Here is a 14,470-nt window from a genome sequence, read left to right as displayed (position 1 = left end):
CTGGTGTTATTCAGACACTACTGCAGCCAAATAGATCAGCAGGGCTGCCAGGCAATTGTATTGTTTAAAATGAAATAAATATGGCAGCCTCCATATCCCTCTCATTACAGTTATGCTTTAAGTTATTGACATCTAATAATTTTTTTCAACACTTAGGTATTGACCCTTATTTTTCTTTATTGAGAACTTGTCCCAACATCACTTGCATTTTCAGATTTTTGCGGTTGGTGTAATTATATTAGTTTATTTCTATTACGGTTTCTTCCTGAATATCCCACTTCCATACAGCAGGCATATGAAGGATCTCTCATAACATAACAAGGCAACATATAGCACCAGGAACTTGTTTACATGTACATTTCCTGTGCAAGGCTGTCATGTGGGCCTCTCTCAGAAACAAGGCCTTGCATGGCGCTGACAGCGAGTGTGAATGGAAAAGAGCTTTATTGCCTAGCAGGAATAGCTACTCATGATGACATCTAAAATACGCCGTTAGGAAAAAGTTGGCCTGTGGATAATAATAGAAACACCATCTATCTGGCTTAACGGACTGCGCTGGAGGATGTGATCACCTGATATCTTCAGGCACAGCATGCTGACATGAAGAGGAAACCATATTTTGAAGAAACAATACTTTATTTAAATCCTTGCATAGCAATTATCATAAAAACCTTACCCCACAAAACTAGGTTCGTCTTCTTATGGAACAGACACCGTGAAACTTCAAATGGTCTCAATCTCTTTACCTGATCATACACACATAGGCACCTTATACAAATACAGATACAAGGTGGTGGCATAACAACACAGGTGAAATGAATTGTTTCCTAAACAACAGGTCACATTAACAGAAGTTGTGGCAGATGATTAAAAGCATTTTTCAAAGAAGAAAGGGAAAGCCCACATTGAATATGCTGTGCTCTATCATTTAACATGAATGATATATTTGCTGAGCTTGCAGCAAACTGTGAGATCATAGTGAGCTGGAGGTCCAGTTACAAGAATACAGTGTAATGTGATATACAGTAGAGTCTTAATTATCCGGCACCAACGGGGATTGGGCGATGCCTGATAAGTGTGCTTTCTGGTTGCTTGAGACTTTTTTGATTATATGTTAAAAATAGGCCTGGTTAATACAATACAATACCCCACTCTATATACATACCATGAACTCTGTATTAAATGTTAAAATACAGTAAATAAAAGTATATTAACCTTGGACCAGCCTTGGAACCCAGTGTAAGCACAGCAGAGCCTACAAAAATCCTAAGAAGTTGTCCTTCACCTCTGTGAGTACTGCTGGCAGTTTGTTCTGGTTGGTTTAGACTTCTCGTTAGTGGAGTTCTGGATAACTGAGACTCTACTGTATACACTATATTACACCACACCTCCAATGTAAAGGTCACTGCTCCACTGTACGAGCTACAAAAAGAAAAAAAATTAAAAAGAGAGAGAATGACTAAAAGGGCCGTATATAGGGAGAAAAAGCATTGGCCCTGCAGTAATACATATTGTGACTTAATATAACTGTAAAAAGTACATATGCAATATAGTTCAGATAAAACAGATAAATAATGATATATGTGCTTCATATCAAGTTATACAGTGTTTTTCTCTCCCCCTTGGCAAAGTACTCTGGTACCATTAATAATAATTCAGTCAATTCATTTGAAGTTTGATGACCTGCATATGGTTCTCTCTAAAAAAAAACTATGCCTAGGCTGGCTTCCAGGAGGATCCTATACAGGCAAAGGTGCTAACTACAACAACCAGGAAGCTCTTTATATTAAGAAAAAAAATGGCAGCTGGAATCTGTTAGGGCTTCATAGACTAAATCTCCACTTTCCTCCCTGCCCCTTACATCCCCTAGTATGACTGCAAATGCTAAAACAATTATTGTATGTGGAGGTTTATGGCTTTCATCAGTGGTGTAGATATAAGTCCAATCAATATGCAGTACATGGTGTTTCTAGAAGGCATTTCAAGGTCTTCTAGGCACAATTTTCTGCCAAGAATACCTCAGTAAACTTTATTGCGGATGCTTTCTGTTTCTCCTGTGGAGATAGCAGGACAGCTCATTGGAGGGAGCTGCTGACTACAGTTGAGAATAGTCGCCCCAACAGCCACAGACTTGTGAAACAGAAATATAGCATCCTGGGATCCCTTTAGACGTACATACTCACTTCCCAAACAGAAGACCGTTTCACAGCCAGAAACCAAAAGGCAGCACCAAGGGACTAGAAAAGCAGAGGCGTCATTAGCAATGACAAAAATACGGGAATTGTGGGAAGTCTCATACAACAAATGGTGTGCTATTGCTATGGTTAGATGACAGTACAAGCTGACTTGTGCCTTTTCTCCTAGAAAATCAGCTTGCTACAGATTGAAAAGATGGGTAATTCAATAACAGAATTGCTTGTGCAATAATAGGCAGAGATCATTTTTAAGGACAGATCCTCTGTGATAAATATAGTAGTTTGGAACTCCCTCTGTTACTCTGGGCCAGTTATTACCAGCAGTAGACATGCAGGCCATACCCATTTCAGTGGCAGTGTTATTTCAATACTGAGAGGTAGCTAGCCAACATCTTTGAATGTAAAATCATGTAAACCTTTGTGCTTTCATTTTACAGTATGGTACATTAGCTAAATAATGGTATTGAATTAAAAGGCAACTACCAGTTAGATAGCTATGCAAACTGAAGAGCCTGATTGTACAGCACAAATTTACCACTTTGGGTCGACTTCTATAAAGTAAGGGGTTATGCAGAAACTATTGTACTGTTAATATTCACAACTACATGTTCTGTATCAGCTAACCAGTGGCAGTCATATGGCTTGCCTAGATCATTAGTTCTAAATCTGTGGCCAGTACACCACTGGTGGGCCTCAGGCATTCACTGTGGGGTCTTCAGTAGAAGCTGTGATGTGTCCCCATGTTGGTATATGGATTTTTAATGGCTAGAGGGTAATGCTTCTTATATTTCCATAACTCTAATGGCATCTAAGAAGGGTAATACTTCTTTGATGCCATAATTTCATTATGATCCTAAAACCATCAGAAAAAAACTACTTCACCTATGTTCTTGTGAGTATGTGGCAACCATCATCAAATCCTAACACAGAATAAAGGCTATCTGCATCACTGACTACCTGGAAAACCTTTGTATGTATTTTGAGTATCAAGCTAGTCAACTAATCCTTCTGACATTTGTGGCTAAAAACATATCCAGACTTTGTCTTTAAACTCCTGCTGTGAAAGGAACAGCACAGGCCTCCTATATTGTATAACAATCACACAAAAGAACACTCATATCGGTCATTTTCACTTACGCTAGTCATCTTACTGTCCATTCATAAGTCTCTCTTTCTTACGCTCATTCTGAATGATTTTGTAACTCCCATATCATATTAAAGAACAACTCTAGGCCTAAATGTTTCACTAGTTCTGTGAAGGCACTCAGTGGAAGACCGTAATTTAATGTATAATAGGTGTCTGCTTAGCTAATGTTGGATAAATTACTATTAGAAAACCTGGTCAAGAGCCCCTACACAAGCCATTTCCTGCTGCAGACTTTAAAGGTTACCTGACCCAAAAGTAGGTTATTAAATTAAGCACAGAGGTATGTTTGTATGGCAGGTACATACCTCTGTGCAATCTCTGCAATCCGCTCTGCTTCCGCCGTTAGCCACATCATCGATTCTAAACATTTTACTTTCCCTGCAACTCAAACGTTGAAACAGGAAGAGGCATAACTCCGGCCAATCCCTCCCCTTTCTGGCCTCTTCCACGCCTGTTACGTACCTCCTCCTTGCCTACTGAGTGTACTCCCAAACAAGTACTATGAGTAACAGGGGGCGAAGTTCCTCCGGGGTCGGCACCATTTTTTAAATTAGATGCACGAATTCACGGGGAGGTGGTGATTGAGTGGGACTTCAGAGGAAGAAAGATGATGGAGATAATTTACTGCTGAGAAGTATTTGGCTCATATGTGCATTTTATTGGTTTTGATCCAGTTTAGTTGTCCTTTAAGAGCTGGAGTCTGCAATTTTCTGAGAGCTGTGCTTTTGTTCCGCCCCTCTGTAGTCTGACTAATGTGATGCAGAGCTAAACAACAGCAGCCTAGCCCACAAAGCCTCCTTTTTTCAGGTAAAATTACTTTTTTTTAAATAGTCTTTTTTAATCTGCAGATCCATGATGGACACAAAACGGTAGTATTTTGGGCATTATTAGCCATCAGGTGGATAATAGATTTGAAGTTGGGCTTTAACATCACAAAAGACACTGTCCATGCTGCTGACCTGGTACACAGAAATGCATCATTACTCATCAAGATAACTGACCATGCCCTATCCCATAGAGCCAAGTCAATCGCTGCCATGCACTGGGGAGGACCAACAGTTCAAAACAGGCTGTCTGCATGTTTAGTTGATGCGGCTCTGTAAAATGTATAAGCTATAGGCCTGCTATACACCAGGGGTTCTGGACGTAAGCCTGGCTTCAGGGGAATAAAGAGATGATTTACTTATTCAGTAGTGATGCATTGTGGGAAGCCACAGTTGCTCACTTAAAGCTGAATTATCGCAAATACCTTCTGTTTTAAGAAGGCAAATTACACCAAAATTGATTATTCAATCTTCTAGAGGGAACTGGCTCCATGACTGCATACCTCATATTATGTGTGTGTGGGACACAGGACAGATCATGCAGGCTGAGCGCCGGAGGATGGTTATTGTTCTGACTCAACAATCTGCTCTCTTGCCTCTTTCTCATTATTTACTGGACTGTGGTACAAGTTCTCCTGTCTGTTCATGAATAGCAAACATAGTAAAAGTGTAATGAATATCGTTGCAAAAATAATAGCAAGATTTTTTTGCGTTCTATCAGCTTTCCCGCCATCTAAACATCACATAATAGTTTAGTGTTAATCCACGCAGCAAACAACTGAAGGTGTGCACACAGACAAGCATGGAGAGGGTGTGTGGCATTCTCTTCTGCTCCCCTTATGAAGAGCTTTATGTCCATAGTCCGTTTTTGATGTCTGTCTTGTGATGACCACAGGCAGCTGATCTCCAATGTTATGTAACACAATCACACAGGCACGGATTAAGTTTTGCGCTTACAGTGACACATAATGAAGCAAGCCATTTTGTTTTGAAACACCTGAAGCTCTATAGCAATTCACCTCGACAGCATATTTCTTCAAATATATATATATAAAAAAGGTAGATTAGGTGTTTGATGCTCTCAGACATAAAACATTGCACACGGCTTTCAAGGCACTAGTGAGCCAAAGAAATTGTTGGCTTTCTTAGACAGTTTCTGAAGGCACAAAACAAGCGGAGTAGACAAGAGATCTTCCGTAAAGAAGAAGAGTGAGCGATACTTATGTGCCATAAATACAAGATTAATCCCTGGATGCTATCCTATGTTCTACACTGCTTAAACATGAAGTTACTATGCAGTTTAACATGTCTCTATCAGGTTAGATGAAGGCGTGTCTGGCTTGTTACATAATGTGACACTGTCTCCAGGTGACGGCTGTCGCTGAGTGGTTGCTACAGAAAGTTCCCATAAATCCTCTCTACAGATCATCGCTTTCTATCAATGCTGGCTGAAGGTGCACTGGGTTGGCTTCTGGCATGAATGCTGCCTTGATGTCCAGGCCTTGGTCACAAAGTGCTGCATATCGGCTAGCAGAAGGCCGTACTTTTCTTGTCTTGGGAGTGTGTGACTGCTGCCACTGAGCTGTGGAAAGACACACAAACTTTATTAGCCACTGGAAATAAGGGAAAAAGTAATTATGTTCTACACCAGCTTTTAAGACTGTAAAATAGTATTCATTTGGTCTAACATGATCATAACCATTCCCATGTGCTCAACCTGCCTGAAATCAACGACACATCAAGCAACAGCGACTGGGAGTCCATCGCGTTTCTTGTGATATTCAACGCCGTTACGACCACACACCCGAACACTTTTGACTGAGATCTTTTCAGCATGTCTGATCAACGCATTCGACAGATCCGGTTGACATGTTGCAGCACAGATTTTCATTTGATTTTTCATTCAATTCGATAAAATTATCAATTCGGATAGTTGATCAGGCTGCAAAATCAGTAGATGTATAGGCACCTTAAGAGGTGGGAGCACACAAAGTGCTTCAAGTCATCTACACGAGTTGTTTGACAATCATTTTGATGTCATCTTAAAGAGTTTTTATTATGGAATGTCCAACTTGATATAAATTTTTTTATTTTATTCAGTGCAGGAGTAGGGTATACAACAGACCATTATATTTCTATACATGCTCCTCTTTGATTTAATATGGTCTTCTACATCACCAAGAAGAAAAGCTTGTTAGACAGATCTAGACAAGTCTGAAGTTTACAATTTGATGTTCTCCTGCAAGTGACAGCTGTCAGGTACTACTGTGAATACAGTTATTAAGTAAGGGAAACAGAAAGTTCTCTTATTAGTCTATCCAGTAAAATCATCTAAAACCATTAGTGAAACTTACTGTGTATATCAAGCCTTGCAGTGCAGGACACAATGCCAGCCTCATTCTTTGCGGATACAGTGTACCAGCCGGCATCCTCTTTGGTGGTACCTTGGATCAGTAGGCACAAGTATCCATAGTTATCCTGATGCATGCTGTGGAAGAGAAAAGCAGTAATTAATGGAAGAATAAAGTGAACTCCTGGTAAACCAGTTACTAGCTAGAAAATTACAATTGTGAAGTAGAGGGAAGCAGTGCAGTTCTCCCCACCTGCCAACTATGTCCAACCAGACAATAGCATATACAGGACATTTAATGCTGAGCCAGAAAATGGTCTACCTCTAGCCAGGGGAGAAATATGCGTGCAAACATCATGAGATGCTAACATTTCCAAGGTGATTTACAGAAACAGTAAAGTTGTCCATTAATGGTACAGATCGACAGCAGATTGGGTACCATTGATGGTGCCAATTGATAATAAACAATTGCTCTATTGATGTTTCACCAAATTTTGGTCTGATTGGATTGCTTATTATTTTACCCTCCGATGGTGGGCCCAAACGATCGTTCTGATCAATAGCAACGATCGGATGGTCAATTGTTTGGAAAATTTGTTCATTAATGGACACCTTCTACTTTAACGGAAAAATATGGGAAGGGTATTAGTTTATATAACTTGACCACCCCTAGAGTTCAACTAAAACCCTTTTGAGCTTTCTGTCATGCTGCCCCTGCCCTGTGGAATGCCTTGCCAAACTTAATCAAAACAGCTCCAACCCTGGACAAAAATGAAAAGCCATTTATGATCACATAACTTTTACCCCTGTGCACATCATTATGCACTGATCTGAGACGAGCTTATGTGCTTTGAGTCCTATGGGAGAAAAGTGTTTTACAACTGTTTAGTTGTTGTTGTATCAAACAGTTCCATATAGAGACAGTAGATGCAGTGAGAATGGCTACCTGACTCTATCAGTGTTGTACGTCAGGGATTCATTTTCCTTCTTCCAGAATATCTGTGGTGGGGGACTCCCCGAGACTCGGCACTCCAGCCTCACTGGGTAACCTTCAGCCACTCCTGTATTCTGCAGCTTTTCTAGGAATACGGGAGGCTTGTGGGCATCTCTTGCTGTGGGAAACAGAAATTCCACCATAATTATTAGATGGATTTATTGTTCCGTAAGCTGTGCTGGGAAAACAAGTACATTCTGTTATCAAATGTATTCATGATATATTATGTGTGTGCTGGACTATCATTCCACCTAATGATTCCATGCTAAACATAATAGATTAGAGGTTGGTAACCATATCCATTTTTTGAAGACCACATCATTCATGACTGAAAAGACTGCAGACACAGCTCTGTAGGCTGCTTGTGTCATTATAACTGGTACCATATGAATGACTACCACACAGATCAAAGACTTTACTTTCAAATAACGATCTTTTTACTCTGAGGCCAATCTTACATTCAGTATCATCACATTGTAATGGCCCAGGAAGAAAAAGTAAAGCCCCATTTATAACAGCGCTACTGCATGTAAACTGCAATGTAATCCACTCTACCACTAGCAATTTGAACCCTTTGAAGAAGTGAAGTGATCAGCAGAACCACAATGCTTTAGGTCTATGACCTAATCTCTCACCATGCCGAACCTGGGATAATACCCTTACTCCCTCTGGGTCTGGTTGGGTATTATATTGGATAGTGTACTGGTCAAGTGTGCCACCTTTGTTGTAGGAATCCAGGGTTTGAATACTGGCTGGAGTCAGTACCTAACCAGTAATTAGTCCTTGGCAAGACTCTGTTATGCTCCAGAGTGGCCTATTTAGCGCACCCTAAGTGGCTGCAGCTCTCAGATGTATTTAGTCCAACAGGAGAAAAGGATTATGCAAGTGTTAGCAATATTTTATATTGTACAATTAAGAGGAATTGAAAAGTGCTGAAAACACAGTCTTTGAATAGCGGATGTGACAACATGAATCTAGAGACTGGTGGTAGATGGTTATTAGACTTATACGCTACGGCTACTTTTTACACAAGGAGTTGGACTAGACTTTCCTCCTATTCTTTGCGGCCGGGAACACAAGACACCATGGGATATGTGCACTAAACTGCATTAAGCAGAATAACGTGCGTAAAGTCTAATGCATGATGAATATAGTGCATTCTCCTCTATGCCCCTGTGTGTCCCCCTGTGTTCTCCTCTATGCCCCTTTGTGTCCCTCTGTGTCCAACTCTGCATGGGAACAGTACAGGGAGTCCCCGACATTGCGGCTGGTTGGAGGTTCATATTGGCAGGCGTTCACAAGTCAGGAACTCCCTGCATTTGGACTAAAAGACACAGTGACTTTTTTCCCATTTCTGGGGGGGGAAAAAGTGAGACTTCTAGTCCAAAAATACAGTATGTCTATGGTGGCACCCAGGTCAGGCACGGTGCAGTGCAGGGGCCAAAACTACCTACTTCGACAATCCAGTGTGAGGAAAGTTTATCTATTTTTCTATATTGTTCTACAAAGCCCAATCCGAATCAACCAGTTTACCCCCTTTTGTGTATGGGAGAAGTCACAATGGCTGCGATTTCCTAATCCTTTAAAATACTTTCAGATACAAGGTCTACAAGAGATGCTGTATAACAATTCCTTTCAGTAAATGGTATTTAACCAGTACAATTCTATAGTCTAATTTCAGCTGCTCATCATGCCCTATAAATAGGTCTTGTAGAGAAAGGGTTAATCAAGTATCGTGTCTACTCGTGCCTTGAAAAAAAACAAAAAGACTGTGCTGAACTTTACAAAGAAATAAATGGACATCTTGCCAGGAACTACTACAAACAGATGACAAGCAGAGTAAGTGCAACACTTTCCAGCATGTGTCTAGATTTAACTTGGCCAAAAATGGTCTTGAGGTACTGTTATACACAACAAGCACGCAGCAAAGACTCTGCCTCTCCAGATCTGGCTGCACTTTTCATGAAACCAGAAGTCATAAACCAAATGCACTGAAAGAGCTGTGAATTTTAACAATGATGCCAAAGGAGAAACAGGGAGTCCCCAATCTCCCAATACTGGCTTAATGTACACAGAGGAGCTCAATTTTAGATCTTGTCACTATGGTTACCCAGTGCATACATTGAGAATGGAATGCAGGGCTAATGGAAATGTGCCTGTCATAAAATGTGTCTTGTGTATGACATCTTATAGCATAGCATCAGTAAAAGTAAAGGTTGCTTTATATGTAATCATCAACACCCTGTTCTAACTTCCCATCCATAATCACAGGACTAGGTCATGCAGAAAGGTTGACATACAGTCCCATCAGCACCAAACAAATTTAGTGCATCCACAGAACATGAAAGACTTTTTAAATTAATTATTGAACACTAAAACAGCACAGGTTTTGCACATAAAACTGGGCCTTACTCCCAGTCACCAATGCCATGTACATAACTCGATCAGAAAACTATTGATTGCCTATGAATGACTAATAGAACTGTGGTTAATCACAGCAGAAAACTGCTTTAAGCCGCGTACACCCGCCGGACTTTTTCAAACTACGGGTCATCAGACCAGCACGCGGGGCGGGCGTTGACGACAGTTACACGTGAGTACAAGCGGTCGTCAGACTGAAAGGTCAGGCCTATATATATAGCAAGCTAAAAAAACAGGAGCATCCAACATTACCAAGTAGTCAGATAAAAAATGTCAGATAGCTAATGAATAAAAACTCAGCGATAATCTTCATTTACACCTTTGTTAAAAGGATCCTTCACATATGAGTGCAGCACTAGTGGGTAAAATGCAGTGTTTGTTTTTACGAGCAGTCTTGTCTTCTTCCAGCAGGGAAAACATAAGCTGTAGCGTGACTTAGGAATATTTATTTTGTTGTATGAAAGTAAACATAACTGGACTTTGGAATGTATTACTTTGGAAAAACCTGTCAGCGCTATGAATATGTTCAGCGTTCCTTTGTGATCCTTGTCTTCTCTAGCCTGTTATTAAATGGCAAGCTTTAGTTTACTGACTGAGTATTTTTATTCCCAAAGTAGCAATGACATACATATGCTTTGAAGTTTGTGTTGAATATATTGTTAAGAGGAATCTTCAAAAGGTTAATATAAAATAACAGATGCATGGAAAAAGCATATTTTGGGTGAGCTGAATGGGCAGATATATAAAGAAGAATATTTTGTAGTCCTGTTTTGACAGGCTGTAGTATGTAAAAGATGACTTCTCTTCTGCTACTTTACCCCACAGGCTATTTAACCCTATATGCCAAGACCCATTTCACCTTTCAGCGCTCCTCCCATTCACTTAGCCATAACTTTATCGCTGCTTATCACACCTAAATGATCTATATCTTGTTTTTCAGCCATAAATTTGGCTTTTTGTGGGTGATACTTGTTTTCAGTAATAACTTTATTTTGTATGAATTTTAAAAGGAAAGGGGAGGAAAAAAATACAACTTCTCCAATTCCATAATTTAAAGAGGCAAACATGCTCCTCCCGGTGTACACAAAATGATTGCAGACTGTGTGTTTTTGCACCTGCTGTTCATAGTTAAAGGACAGCTAAGACTCCAACCCTTTAGATGGTTATTATTTACTATAAGAAATGAATGCATGTGAAGTGGAATAATTTACCAGCAACAATAAGCTCCAAGCTGAAGGAGTTCTGTCCAGCGCGATTTGAGGCCACGCAGGTATATATGCCAGCATCCCTGCTGGTCACCGGCTCAATGATCAGGGAGTGCACGCCATTCTCACGCACCAGCATCTTGTGATTGTTATCTGGACGGACTGGTCTGCCATTCAACTGCCAGCTGAGGTCAGGGGTAGGAAGGCCACTCACCTAAGGGGTACATAACATTACATTAATGTCATTAGTACAGTATTTCCACTTTTTGCACCTACAGTAAAGAATATATACAGATATCCATGTTTTTCATGTAATTAATGACTTCCTGAGTAGGGATGGCAGTTCAACATGGCAGTATTTGCAGGTATAACCTAACCCAGCTAGACTGCGAAATGAAAAATACCATTTCTATCCAACTTTAAAGGATATCCATATACTGGGAATATATATATATATATATATATCTCTGAGGTTTTTTTTTTACCCCTTTAGGACCAGAGCAATTTTCACCTGTCAGCACTCCTCCCATTCTTTTGCCAATAACTTAATCACTACTAATCACAACAAAATGATCTATATCTTTTTTTTGCCACCAATTAGGCTTTCTTTAGGAGGTACATTATGCTAAGAATTATTTTATTCCAAACACATGTTAAAGGGAATAATAAGAAAAAATGTAAAAAAAAATTTACTGTCAGAATTGCCACTGCCCAATAGTAGAGTATAGGTACAGTAGTTTTACAGATGTTTTACTAGTGGCTATTTCCGGGGGCCCAAAATTTCCCCTGATCCTTTTTTGAATGTAGATTAGTACAGCTGCAGCACGGGTTCCTTTATTTGAAATTAAAAACTGGAAAACATATTGTGGAACGCTGGATTATAATCTGACATGTCACCATCCCTAAATTTGTGTCAAAGTAAAACTGGTATACCTACTGCAATACATATTCAATTTATATCTGAAACAGAGATTCAGACAAAATATTGGTACAGTTTGAGCTTCCTGTTTCCAGATGAACAGTAAATTCAAAATGACATGAGTAGGAAAAGGGTCCTTTCTGTTGCAATATGCACAGATGTATCCCTGGCGTAGCTATACAGACTGAAATATTTCAGCATGGCATGCCTTTACTGTGTGTGGCAGTAATAAGCTCATAAATATCTGCTAGCAGTAACATATGTTTACACAATGAACCAGAATTAATCAAAACCGGAGCAGGCTTATAGGAGATTACTGTGTGTTATCTCTGCACCAGCTTTGCTAGGACTGCTCACAAGTTTTCTGCAAATTTCCTCTCATGTTGTAGATGCATTCAGTGTCACAGTGCAAAGCAGCTGCTGATTCCACTGTTTTCACATAATGAGATTTACTTCAGAAACACTGTAGGACTTAAGCAGCTTTAAGTGACAAAAGGCAACAACAGCTAATTTGTCTTTCAGCGCAGTCTGGATCTATTACCTGCGCTCTCATTATGAATGTCACAGGCTTTGCTCAAGTTTCCTTTCCCATGGGAAGGCTTCAAGAAGCAGGAAGAAGTGTGGAACAATTGTCTCTTTGAAGCATTACCTCATTACACATGTGCCAATAATCTCTAAATTGCATTCCCCTGATGTTTAACTTTCTAAATTCCTTCTACATAGTAGTAATCACTCAGAACCATCCTAGGAAATGTTTGTGCCACAGAGAGAGGGGAGGAGCATCCTGAGGAGAACAGTGGCTGGTCACCTGCCTGTGCAAGCTGTGGCTACATCAACACATTTCATATTATTCAGAAAGACAGAGGCATAAATGGGGGTGGGGGGTATAATTAGTTTTCCAGATTAATAAAATATATGCATGGGAGCGGAAGTCTGTGGAGGATTCACCAATCCTGCACATAAACCAGATACTAACAAAAAGTGTGTGTCTAAGTGTATACAATGGGGGACAGGGGGTTGGTTGCTTGTACCATGTGACACTTAATAGCTGAGCTGAATGTCTGTACAATGATCATTCCTATATTGTTATCGGAAATTTTAATGAACATAATTTTAGGAAATAGAAAAGAACACCATTACTGAGGACGCCTCTCTTCAGCATTACAAAGCATGTGTCAGACACATACAGATTTAACCATGCTCTACCTTTTGCTGCTTCAACAGAACAAAGTTCTAGAGACGTTTAGGCATTTGGCAACAGTGAGTGATCTGTTGCTGCAGAGGTACACTGGGCTGCTGATACAGCTTTCTATTAGGAGTTTTAGCTGAAAGTAAGGTTAGACGTGGGAACCTAAGCTATGTTGTTAATATCAAACTCTCCCGGTCCTGATGATTTTAGCAAAATGCCCTAAAATCATAAAGTAGACAACTCTAACCAAGCATAGGGTGAAAATGTTACAGTTTCTCTTCATAAACCTACTGTAAATTTTAAGGGTGTATATATTCATATGTACAGAATAGGCACGATTCTTGACAGTGAATGTTTAGTTATGCTGGAACTCACAGGCCTCACACACAGTGGCTAAAATACTGAAAGGCGCCCCATTGCCGAAGGTAAAAGCCTGTTTCAGAAAGTGTAGAGAGATTTCTGAGCCTCTGTGCTCTAAGCCTAAAGTGTCAACGGACTTACTTTACACTGGAGCCTCATCTGTCACTGTGCTGAAGCCAAAGGGAGCTTTCCTGGCTGCCAAGATAGTTCTTTAATGCCTATAGTCTTGTACACGTGAAAGACAGTTCTCAACCAAGGCGTACAGTCAGAGCTGCCTCTGCCGAGAATCTACCATGTGTACAGCTGGCCCCAACCCCTCTCCATGCCTCAGGGCCCATCCCCTGGCAAACCGATACATGAAAGCACAAGTGTACCGACTCAGGAAAGCACAGGGTCCATCCGCCTGGCGGACGGACTCAGGAAAGCACAGGGTCCATCCACATGGCGGACCGACAAAGGATAGCACAGGGTCCATCCACATGGTGGACCGACTCAGGAAAGCACAGGGTCCATCCACCAGATGGACCAACTCAGGAAAGCACAGGGTCCATCCACCAGACGGACCAATTCAGGAAAGCACAGGGTCCATCTGCCTGGCGGACTGACACAGGAAAGCACACATGGACCGACTCAGGAAAGCACAGGGTCCATCCATCTGGCGGACCGACTCAGGAAAACACAAGGTCCATCCATCTGGGGGACTGACTCAGGGAAGCACAGGGTCCATCTGCCTGCCGGACAGACTCAGGAAAGCACAGGGTCCATCTGCCTGCCGGACAGACTCAGGAAAGCACAGGGTCCATCCGCCTGGCGGACCAACTCAGGGAAGCACAGGGTCCATCCACCTGGCGGACCGACTCAGGAAA

At 40.9% G+C, this 14,470-nt stretch overlaps 1 protein-coding gene across 2 annotated transcripts in view; it reads right to left on the bottom strand.

Moving 5' to 3' along the window:
* Nucleotides 1-617: 617 nt before the first annotated feature.
* The window catches only part of PALLD (palladin, cytoskeletal associated protein), a 473,533-nt gene continuing 459,680 nt past the window's right edge, over nt 618-14,470 (bottom strand). For both annotated transcript variants that reach the window (XM_068278815.1, XM_068278814.1), the window contains 4 exons: nt 11,143-11,350; nt 7,463-7,628; nt 6,521-6,654; nt 618-5,748 (listed from right to left, as the gene is read on the bottom strand). In XM_068278815.1, the coding sequence (XP_068134916.1) occupies nt 5,585-5,748; nt 6,521-6,654; nt 7,463-7,628; nt 11,143-11,350 (672 nt within the window). In that variant the 3' untranslated portion in view covers nt 618-5,584. The remainder of the gene's footprint in view (nt 5,749-6,520; nt 6,655-7,462; nt 7,629-11,142; nt 11,351-14,470) is intronic.

This window comes from Hyperolius riggenbachi, chromosome 1, assembly GCF_040937935.1.
Source record: "Hyperolius riggenbachi isolate aHypRig1 chromosome 1, aHypRig1.pri, whole genome shotgun sequence".
NCBI lineage: Eukaryota > Metazoa > Chordata > Amphibia > Anura > Hyperoliidae > Hyperolius > Hyperolius riggenbachi.
This window is presented reverse-complemented; position numbering and strand designations above follow the sequence as displayed.